Source organism: Choristoneura fumiferana, chromosome 25 (genome assembly GCF_025370935.1).
Source record: "Choristoneura fumiferana chromosome 25, NRCan_CFum_1, whole genome shotgun sequence".
In the NCBI taxonomy this organism is placed as follows: Eukaryota; Metazoa; Arthropoda; class Insecta; order Lepidoptera; family Tortricidae; genus Choristoneura; species Choristoneura fumiferana.
In genome coordinates, this window is record NC_133496.1 from 14,729,787 (window position 1) to 14,741,821 (window position 12,035).

At 39.1% G+C, this 12,035-nt stretch overlaps 1 protein-coding gene across 2 annotated transcripts in view; it reads left to right on the forward strand.

Moving 5' to 3' along the window:
- LOC141442191 (mitoferrin-like) overlaps window positions 1-12,035 on the forward strand; it is a 45,631-nt gene that overhangs the window by 8,814 nt on the left and 24,782 nt on the right. For both annotated transcript variants that reach the window (XM_074107102.1, XM_074107103.1), the window contains exons 3-4: window positions 7,496-7,626; window positions 11,129-11,185. In XM_074107102.1, the coding sequence (XP_073963203.1) occupies window positions 7,496-7,626; window positions 11,129-11,185 (188 nt within the window). The remainder of the gene's footprint in view (window positions 1-7,495; window positions 7,627-11,128; window positions 11,186-12,035) is intronic.

A 12,035-nucleotide genomic window follows, 5' to 3' on the forward strand; every position in this document is an offset into this window, starting at 1 on the left:
CCGATGTGGGTTAAACAATTCAAAGTCGAAAATATCTGTATTCAATTTAGTATTTATTTTATTACAAAAAAAAAACTACCACGGTTCGGACAAACCTCTGTTGAGTTGAGAAGAATTCGGCAAGAAACTCAACGAGGTATATTTTTTTTAACAGATTTACAATATTATTATATCATATCTATACATCACAAGTATTTAACACAACTTTATTTTTAACACAGTAGGTTCGCTATTTGAAGGGATCGCTAATGCGGATCGGAATTATTTCCAAATATCCCTGTCCATGATATAGGTAATCATTAACTTTATAATACGCCTTAGATATTAATGTCTTCTTGACAATAGATCTCAATTTTGTATCCGTTTCATTATGCAATTTCCGAGAAACTGCTTTTTGGTTTTAGCCAGTCTGTAAGATGGAACTTTAAGCTTCCCTGTGATTTTCTTTGTGTTTTCTGTGTGCCTTTGGCTTATCGACGTTAGTGGGAAAATCACATAAGTACGTTCTTCCTAACATACATGATTATTTTAAAAACATAAAGCGACGGCAGGGTCAGGATACCTGTTTCCTTAAAAAAAGATCTTAAAGATTCACGCGTCTTCAAATTATAAATTGCTCTCTTTTGTAAGATAAAAATTGACTCATTGTCAGCAACAGATACCCATAAAATAAGGCCGTACGAAATAATGCTATTAAAGTAAGCAAAATACACCAACCGTGCCGTCGCCACATCGGTTAGCTGCCGTATTTTCCAAACTGCAAAAGCAGCAGAGCTCAATCTGGCAGACAGACATGACAAATGATAATGGTATCTGTTTCAGAAAAATAGCTACGTAATTCTCAAACAAGTGGAATTGTATGTGCTGTCTACAGGTATTAGAAAAAACAATTGCCATAATTTCTCCATCATGGTGCTTCCTGAAGGTCTAACGCAATGCTTATATTTAAATGTGCGTCACAAGTCATGATGACTTGCACTTTAATGCATGCAAATATTATTATTATTGAGTAAATTAACTTGACGTCGGTGTCGATAGATCTATTGACGCGAAATCGGCTTAAGCCGATCAAAAATGTTTTATGGCCACCCAATAAGAGATGATGATCGACTCGGTTCGACTGGGCGCACGAACTGACTTGAGATACATCTTTTTCGGTTTTATTGCGTTGATATAAGGTGTTTTTTGATCGGCTTAAGCCGTTTGCGTGTCGATAGATATAGACTTTTGGTCCCAACAACTTAGGCCTGCCAGGCCCTGTTTTTAAAGGCATTGCATAAGTATTCGGACTAATTCGGCCAGTGGTTGAGCAGAGCAAATCCAAATGAACACCCCTGTCACGTCGACGCAATATTCTTTGAGTTTCTTCTTTTAATCTGCTGGAGCGTTTCTCAATCTCAATTTATAAAAAAAGTGTATTGTGGTTAGTTGTAAGTGTGTAAAGTTACCTTCTACATAATCTAAGCGAATAAAGAAGATGAAGCCCCACTAGGAAAATTCGACCAAGAAAGTACCTAACAATAAGTTTATAACAATAAAAAAAAACATCTATTATTATATCGAAGCTAGGTTATTTTAACTTCGATATAAATAACCCTGAACTTTGCTCGGCTTGGAAACAATATTTAATTTTGTTTGTTGGTTGAGAAAGGACAGCTATTTCTTCGCTACCGATGACAGTTAATAGCCGAGTCGTTAGGTTGACATTAGTAGGTAAATATACGAAAGTTTGATCGATACTCGCGTCCAAATCGGAAGGTCAATGTCGGTGCGTCACACAACGTGCCCGTCGCGACTCGTGAAATATTATCACGAGGCACCCGCGACGCCAAATACGGAAATTAATTTAAATGGGGCAAATACAAGTAACACGTGGCTCCGATAGTCAGGATCCGGCCCTACACTACACCCGTGTCGTTCTGTTCACTAACAGTATTAAACAGGAGATTGAGAGGAATTTATGATGCGAACTTTGAATATCTTTGTGGTCCCCTCATCAAGGCTGTTGGCGGATTTGTACACTGCAGTCACACAGTTTTTTCTCCTTTTTTCGTCCTACTTGGATATTCCAATGAAGATACTTCAGGACCTCAAAGGAGATACATAGCATAATGATGTCCCGCATTCAGAGTAGAACTTTATCTTGGCTTGCAATCAACTGAATCCTCATCCAGTTAAAATAAGTACCACCGGGGCTTGACACTGGAGTTTTGTGTCACTGGTGCGGTTTTTGTAACACTTTTTCTGAGTTACTGGTTACCATTGACATCCATGTACCTTACGGCACTAGACTGGCTGTTTGGAACAAAACGCGCGGCGCATCAATCATCAATATTACTTTGACACAATCGCTGTCACGGACGTCAACAGAACAGACTATAGTGAACTGTTCACGAAACCGCGCTGTGAACTGTTTTTGTGCACCGTTTTGATGTAAGAAACATGCAGTCTAGTACATATATGTCAATGCTGGTTACTGGCCTTTCAGTTCGTTTCTTCAGTCTCTTGTATCCACTCTATAATGGTTGACCATGGGCACTCCAACAATTGCGCTCATTTGGCTCAGCCCTTAATCAATATAAAGAAGAAGTCAGCAAGCAGTCCATAGAAAAAGGAATAAGTACTACAAATAATACGACAAACGTCTGTGTTATTTAAGACCTTGAAGCTTTTTGTCTGGGCAGCCTGTGCCGTCACAGGCGCCGCCGAGTCAGCCTCCCGACTGGGTCAGGCCAGTCAGACTTTATCGGCGACCTTGGCATTCGTTAATTATCAGATTAATGTAATTATAAACAAAATAGATTTGCCTATTCTACGCCGTGTTTTCATTTATTTCCGTTAACTTCGGCATACGACTCAGTTCATTAAATACAAACTACCTGGTAATTAACTTTAAAAAAAAAACACTTCAACTGTCATTGTTAAAGGTTAAAGTTGACTAGCTAGGCCGCTAGTGTATAGGAGAAATTAAGCTTAAAATTAGCTGTTTCTAAGTCAACGGAAATTGAAAAGTAACACTTAACTTTTCCTGTATGCGGTAAAACTGTTTCTACCTTATAAAGCACGAGGTTTGGAAATATATGTTTCTATGATGCTATTTTGCATATTTGTTATTGCTCATTATCGAACACAATCGTATCGGACCAAGTAACACCGTCTCTCGCCGTTTTGTTATCAATACATGTAACGAAAATTAAATGCGTTATCTAACATTCGGATAAGCGTGTCACTGTGAATACTGTGATAAAGGTGAAATATGAATCGTACGAGTACAATAAATTAAGATTTGTTCATTGACCTATACTGTGTTTAGGTACGTATGCACTGTGTTGTTTTTGATTTCCGTTAACTTTAAGGGCACATTCGACAGGTCAAAGGAAGTTAACTCTAAAAATTAAGACGGTTAATTACTTATGTGCTGGAAATCAGTGTAAAGGTCCATAACTAAAGTGTTAATTCACTCATATTTGGCAAAAGATGGTTAAAAAAATCGAAATTTTTGATATCTCTCTTACGTGTCACGCACGTCAATGTCACTCGTCAAGCTTGTAAATAATTTAACTTGACCTATGACATTGATTGAATTTGTTTTATTTTTCCAAAGAGTTTAATACCAGTAGAAAGAACAGCCACTTGGAGATACATTGCAGTTTTTTTTTCTAAAGACTGACTCACGCTTGACCTGTTTTTATTATTTGTTGGTATGCAGTAGTTATATTTATCTCTATCATTAATCCGAGTTCGAGGTTTGTATGTCTGTATCTACGTTATACGAGATGCAACGAAAAAAAAAACATTTCTTGTATGGGGATGGGTACTCCCCTTAATTTTTAATTTTATTTTATTATTGTAGCGGGTATAAAATTATTCATTATGTATAAATTTCAGCTATTTATTAATAGTTATTGAGATACAGAACTGTGACTAACAGGTAGGGACTTGGTCGACTATAATAGGTACAAGACAAAGTAGATGGAAGTGTGCGCAGTAGCGATCCTGCAAGCCTCGTGTCGTGTGAATTAATTTACATTTAGATGTTATTGCGAATGTGAATGCGATAGCGGAGTGAAGACAATACGAGAAATGGTGTGATAAGGAGCTCTGTTACTGCGGAACTAATTGAATCGCCAACGCAATGTTCTGATAGCTGGTGCAAACACGAATAAATTATGGCAAGAACACGTGTAAAGGTATCATTCTAGTGTTGGCGACCGCGACTGTGTCGCGCGACCCACTGCTTTGTACGAACTTAGTTGTTCGACGCGGTCGCTTACATTCGGCAATGCTTCATATTACTTTATACTGTATAGTGGGTTGCGGTCGTGTGACGCATCGCACCACACACACACACACATATAATTATACACTTTGTTCTTTTTGCTCCCCTTATGAAAGTTATATGGTTGTCCTTAGACGTCACGTGGGGCCGGAGACTACAATTGTGTTGTTTGTTGTTTTGTTTACGCTTCATTTTACGCGCTAATAACATATCCGCGTACAGATGTAGTGAATAATGTACTGCCATCGTATTTTGTCGGAAAAGTTCGTATTTATCTTGTTTTCCCAACTAGCTTACAGAAGTTTACTCTGAAGCTTATTGAAAAAACCAAGATAAGTTCGAACTTATCCGACAAAATACGTCGGAAAAAAATATTCAGTAGATCTGTATGTCTTTTAATATGTATAATATCAATGCTAGCACTATAATATTTTCCTTATATCATGGACAGGGATATTTGGAAATAATTCCGATCCGCATTAGCGATCCCTTCAAATAGCGAACCTACTGTGTTAAAAATAAAGTTGTGTTAAATACTTGTGATGTATAGATATCGTTTAATAATATTGTAAATCTGTTTAACAAAATATCCCTCGTTTTTACTATTACTTATTCTGTGCCCTCGTTGAGTTTCTTGCCGGAATCTTCTCAACAGAGGTTTTTCCGAACCGGTGGTATTTTTTTTTGACATTCATAAGTGCTTGATAAAGCCTAAATTATATAAAGATATTTTTGACTTTTGACTTTGACTTTGACCTTCTAAATCGATTCAACGTTGTTGAGAATTTGTAGAAAACGGATTATGTTTCGCTTTTTACCTGTGGCTCGGTGTACTATTAGGCGTTCGTTTTGGGTTCGGATTCGCACTGCATGTTTTATTAAATTCACGCACATGGTCGCTATTGAAGCCAGATTTGGACAGAACATACTACTAAAAGCTTATTATTCGTAGAGTAAAAGTATCCAAGTAGGTTGTAGCTCGTACGGGCTACCGCACTTGTTATGATGTGAGAGATCATTCAAGGCCCGCAACCCGCAACGTTTTGCTACTCGCATGATTTTACTCGTAACGTAACCCCGCTTACCTTAAGTGAAAGCGGTTACCTCGCGTCGATAATTCATAATATCCAGTTATTATCTAACTAATTCGTTATCCGGTTTACCGCGACGACCAGGGTCAAACAAATAAGTTATATACGACTTATATAACGTGTTATTTTTGATTTCCGTTAACTTTAAGGGAACATTCTAACTTAATTGCTCCAAGACACTAGTGGCCTAACTTACTGTTTATAAAATAAAATAATCAAGAATTAAGATAGTAAATGAAGCGCAGTGAAACAATGTATAAGGTTCATAATTTACGACGCTTTTTTTAAAGTAAATGTGATTGTGATATTTAGCAAAAGATGATTAAAAAAAGTGAGTTTGTTTTGTGTCTTTTATAATTAATTGACCTTTAACGATGACTAGAGAGCGGATTTGAAGTAGCGATTGCAAGTGTAATATGGATAAGACTAGAACAAGTAAGTATTTATTTTTATCAAAAAGTTGCGTAATAAATAGACACCGCTATCGGAGGTGCAATTGGTAGTTGTGAAGACTTAGGGATGGGTAAGAAATACTTTAAAATACTAACTAAATGACGATAATTTTTCTTTACCATAATGACAGTCTAAGACTTTAATTAAACGTGTTTATTTTGTTAAACAGGAATAATTACAAATGAATACGTATTAAAAAATGAAAAAAATAACTTCAATTAAACGCAATATATCTTAGCTCTTTTAATTTTTAGAAATATGTCTCGTAATATATTACTAAATTTTTAAAATATAGTAATATATTACGAGACATTTTAAATATTTTTTTAAAATATTACTAAATTTTTTAAAAAAATAGTACCTAATAATATTACGAGACATATTTCTAAAAATAAATAGAGCTAAGATATATTGGGTTAAATTAAAGTTTTTTTTAAATATAACAATTAAAAATGTTAATACATTATTCATTTTGTAATTAGTCCTGTTTTACAAAATAAACACTTAATTAAAGTCTTAGAAAACCCGTACAAAATGTTGTCATCAGACTTCACGGTTAACGAGAATAAGACTATATTATACTCGTAGGTACCTACAACCTAAACTCAAACTGCTGTCCAAATTTGCGTTTGTCTCGCCTTTACTGATATCATTACCTATCGTGTGCTCACGCACGTGGTTACGTTACGTAGACAAATTTCATTATGAACCAGGGTCATCTAACAATTTTATTACCGACCTTGGGTTTACCTTGAATATGCTTTATGGGAGGGAATTCTATAGGAAAACATGACTTAGCACGCTTTGATAGAGCGGGAATTATCCAAATCCATTCTGCCTTACTGCGTTATGAATAAAGTATTCGCGTTTACCGGAAAAAATAATCATTGTTTTCCTTAAAATATGTCTCGTCTCATTCATAAAGCGAGAGAAACATCGAAAGTAAATAAAATAGTAGTACAAACAGATTTTCGAGTCAATTGGTACAAGGTGAATTAAACTAGAGATAGAGAAGAGAATATGTAACAAAAATCTACGTAATTTACTGAATCAGGCGTTACTTTGCAGTGGTGTATATATCAATGAACTAAAAACAATTAATTACTTTGCTCACCCCCAATATTCTTTTTTAATTTATGCTTTTTATAATATCCAATATATTCTGTTCTACAGTCATAAACATTAAAGTAACTTTTCACGCTTATCGCACATCTTTGAGAGAGCAACAAGCCAGAAGGTGATGCACTTGTCAACCCCCTTGCAGAAATGACTCGCAGACTTGCAGAAGGGACTCTTTGACGAATAATCGGCTATTTCTTTTCTTCTAATCTGTCAGTTCAGGAGCTAGACTTCATTATGCATTTTTATCGACTACGTTTAAGTCAAACGTAGATCTTAATCCTAAAACATTTTGTAATTGTACACTTCGAAGATTCTATACGATTCTAGGCAAAGTAACGGCAGTAGTCCTGTTTAATTGTCGCTCCGCTATTTCTTATTGAACTACCTATGTAGTAGAAAAACAGACAGGCAGACATGGAGAAACTATAAGTGTTTCGTTTTGCCATTTTGGCTACGGAACCCTAAAAAAGAGCGCCAAGCGAGAAAAGTAGATCTAGCCTAGCTTTTGTATTCTACGAGTATAAAGTAATAATTTGTGTTCGGCCCGCAGGCCTATCCGCGGCATGTCGGCGGTGGTGCTGGGCGCGGGGCCGGCGCACGCGTGCTTCTTCGCCACATACGAGCACAGCAAGCACACGCTCGGACACCTCACCAGGCACCGGCACGATCACCTTACACATGGTACGTACTACGGAAAGCAAGGAAGCATTCTTAGCTTCGCTGCAGACGATTATCAGCAGCAGCAGACGCCATTTGCCGCCGTTTAGCTTCTAAAACGGATAGCAGTTTTGTTAGGCTGGGAATGCTGCTGTTAGAGTTGTCAAGCTGCGATATCACCTCAAACACACGGTGTGTCCGAGAGTTCGATTAAAACATTCAAAAATTTAATCTTGGTGGATGTTGTCCTCTTACAGTAGAAAAACAGGCAGTGCAGTGGTGGCTACACTACATCTAATTCAGTTGCCATTACAAGCTCTTGACGATTATAATAATATCATTATTCATTAGGTACGGGATTAGCATAGACTCGACATTCTAATGGTCGCGGAAGTAGTCTCGACTGATGAAAGGCTCAAATGTTCCTCTATCTAGACCATCACAAGATTCTTTAAAGAATTAACAAAATAGAATCTTCTATGACAATGTGCTTGGTTTAAAGAAAGTGTTTAATTAATTAGGATGCGGTCAGAAATGAGGTTAGGCTTTGACTTTTTACAAAACTGTATTAATAAAGGTACAGAGTTAAAATTATTATTTTAGTTAGAAACGCGTGCGCGCGCGAGAGTCGTCGTTGGCCAGTGTCGGTGGCGGGGCGGCGGCCGCGCCGCGCCGATCGGGCAAGCGTCCCCCGCTCCCGCGCTCCTCCGCGCATGCGCACACCGCGGCTGCGCAGGCCGGAGGCAAAGAGTAAGAGTGGCGTAGACATACTGGGGCCCTTGAAGACCTGTCTTCAAGAGTCTTGTGAAGAGGGCAGGGGCAGATCCTGTTGAGTGCCCGCCGTATGGTGCCTCTAGCTGTAGTGATGTCTGCCACACGTGGGATGCCATCTGGGCCGGGGTAGATCTTGGAGACTCTACCCATTCTCCAGTGTAGTGGTGGTAATCCATCGTCCTTTTGAGGACCAGCTCGTCAAAGCTAGGTCTGTGTGTCGAGTCCTCCATTTATAGCGGTGCTGGAGCTCGGATATGTTATTCTGCGGTCCAGCGGGCCCAAAAATGTTGACGCAGCTGCTCGAGTCTTCGGTAGTGGTTTCAGTCTTGTTAGGATTCTCGTCGCGCAGCGGCGGCGAGGGCAGCGACGTCAGGGGTCTGCCAACCAGAAAGTGCCCTGGTGTGAGCGGGGAAAAATCATTGGGACTAGGGAGAGAGGGCAAAGTGGTCTGCTATTTAAATAGCTTCAATCTGACTAAAAATGAGGCGAGCTCTCGAACGTCAAATGAGTGTTTCCTAGAATTCTTTTTAAATGAAATTTTGCCTGCTTAATGCCGGCCTCGGCCAGACCATTAAAATTAGGAGCGTAAGCCGGTGAGAATTTAAAGTTAATGCCTTCGTCAGCTGCAAACTCTTTCATAGAGTCTTTATTGAGCCTTACAAATTCATCTATCTCTTTGGCAGCTGCCACGAAATTTCGCCCATTGTCACATAGCAGCTCGCGAGGTTTGCCCCTCCTCGCGATAAACCTCCTGAGAGATAGAATAAATGCATCCTTAGACAGCTCGCTCACGGCCTCCAAGTGTACACATTTGTATTTAAGACAGACAAACAAACACAAGTAACATTTAGTTATTTTACAACCACGCCCCCGTCGGTCGGTAATCAAATACGGCCCTGCAAAATCAACTGCTGATACAGAAAACGGAAAATCAGCTGTTATACGTTGGGCTGGTAAGTTGCCCATTATATTTTTAAAGTTTGACCAGCGGCGCGCTTGCAAATAACACAATTGTGCGCCGTGCGTCGCGCCAGGGCTCTACCCCCAACCGGCCATATTTCCTCTCTAATAGAGGTCAAAAGGAGCTGCGGCGGTGCATGTAGAGACGTGCGTGTGTCTGTTCGAAGATAAGTTTGGTGTGAGTGGGTGTTTAGAGGATAATATAATGGGATGCTTCTTGTCATAATTATAGGATGAAGCATCCAGCCTCCCCCCGACTCTCAGGATCCCCTGAGGTCGATGAAAGGCGTTAGAGACGACATGTGAACTTTAGCGTTTAAGTATTTGTTTTTTTGTAAAGTGTCGAGCTCATTTTTGTATGTTTGTGCCTGTTGATAGCTTAATTAGTGTGTGCAAGGAATCCTTCAATTCTTGGGCATTTAATGGGCCAGATAATTTTGTGCTAGTACGTTTGCAATTATTTATGAAACGACGTATGAATGCAACCACACGCTGCAATGTTTTCAATCTAGAATATCTTTCGAAATATATAACACATTGATTAGAATTTACGCTAGCACTCATTGATGTTATTTTAATTCTGGTAAGTCGTCATGGGATACTTTGTTCCAGCGTGGCCAGCTAGTCTCGGGTTCGCGAAGAAATTCTGGCCCGTGCCACCACAGCGACATTGCAGCGACATGCTGGGGATCAACGCCGCGAGAGGCCAGGTCAGCTGGGTTATGTGCCGTGGGCACGTGCCTCCAAGTTGAAGTTGAGGTAAGATCAGTTATAGTTGCAACTCTATTTCGTACAAATACATTCAACTTGGAGGGATCGTTTTTAACCATCTAGACCACGCTGGAGTCAGTCCAAAAAATGGTGCGTGTAATAGGTTTCTAAGGGCTGCAGTTACTGCTGCCCATGCTTGGGCCGCTAAAAGGGCTCCACACAGTTCCATACGTGGAATACTTATGGGATTCACGGGTCCTATCCTATCCTTTGCACACAATAAATTGACACTTTGTTCACCTAAGTTTGTAATGGACTTGACATATATGCATGTCGCAAAGGCTGACTGTGACGCGTCACAGAAGCAATGAAGTTCTATTGCCAGTGGCAAGTTACTCAGTACATTTCTAGGAATTGAAAGCGTTTTGAGGTGGTGTAAATTTTTTATGAACCGTGACCAGACACGCCGAATTTCAGGCGGGCAGGATCATCCAACCCAGCCCTGCCTTCCATAATTGTGTATTAGTAATTTTGGTTTGACTGTACATAAACTCAGTAGCCCTAAAGGATCGAAAATTTTGAAGGTTGTAGACAGAAGTGATCTCTTGGTTACATTACCCTCATCATCATTTGATTCATCAATAGAGAAGTGGAGCGTGTCTTGGCCAGGGTTCCAACCTAAACCAAGCGTTGGCAAGATTGGCTAGTGCCAGATTGTCGTTAACGTTAATGTTTTTTGAATTTAATAGTTTAGGTGAATTAGATCTGTATTTTCGTAAGTTAAAACAACCAGCATTTAAGCATTTTGAAATTTCTGTTTGCATGTGCAATAGCTCAGACTCTGTGTCACTGCCAGTAAGTAGGTCATCACAGTAGAAATCATTTTGCATAACTGCCTTTATGTTGGGGTCATTGCACTCTTCCCCCAACAGAATTCAATGTCCTCGACTTAAGATCTGAAGCGAATTCCTTTTGCCCTTCGATCTTGCGTTTGCCGGTTTCACAAATGTTGACAAAAATGAGGTTTACAAAATTGGCCTATTCATAATCTTGTGGTAATGTCAGTGTTGCGTGTTTGCAGGAGTATCCGGTTGCCTGGCGTCGCTGGTGCACGATGCAGTCTCCAATCCTGCTGAAGGTAATATCTCTTTGATTTGATTCACCATCAGCCGGAAGACGTCCACTGTTGAACAAAGGCCTCCCACTTATACCGCTACAATAAATGGAGACTTGCCTCCTGTTTTCACCGTTTACCACTCTCGTGATATCGTCGGTCTACCAAGTGGGAGGCTTGATGCTGCGTCTTCCAGTTTGTATCGATTTGATTATAACTAGACAGTTGGTTAAATGTCAGCAATGATTCAAAGCTGGACTACATCATACATTCAAATAATCCATTATCCAAAATAACGTTTAATAATGATACCTTAATTGTCTTAATCCGTCCAGCGGTTTGAGAGATATGCGGTAATAAAGAATATGACATACAAGATACGCGCGAAAAACAATACCACTCCTTGCAGTCGGAAAAAGACCAACGTGCATGTTGATATAAATTATCACATAGGCATATTTATCAAAAGTAATATCACAGCTCATCAGTTCTAATACAAAAATTCATAAGAAAGTATGTAACTATTCCTATTCTCAGTATATTTATAAGCAAGAGCCCAAATACTAGCATTCAAATGTGTATCAAACAAACCTCGAAAACCAGAGTATTATAAACAATGGTTTTCATAATGATAAAATTTTGCTTTACTTCGATTTGCATGTGTTGTCGTCAATATCTCTTACGTCTATAATGATAATGAATGAATGCTGCGTGCGTCGCGAGCGGACAGATTTACAAATGTATGTGTGTTAGTATTGTCTAACACCTGCTTGCTGAAGTCGATTTACTATTGATTGTTTGGATGTCGTATTGACAATTATTTGTTTTGTCGAGACGGTTGCGGGGCATTGCGCTTTCTTACATAATATCTGAC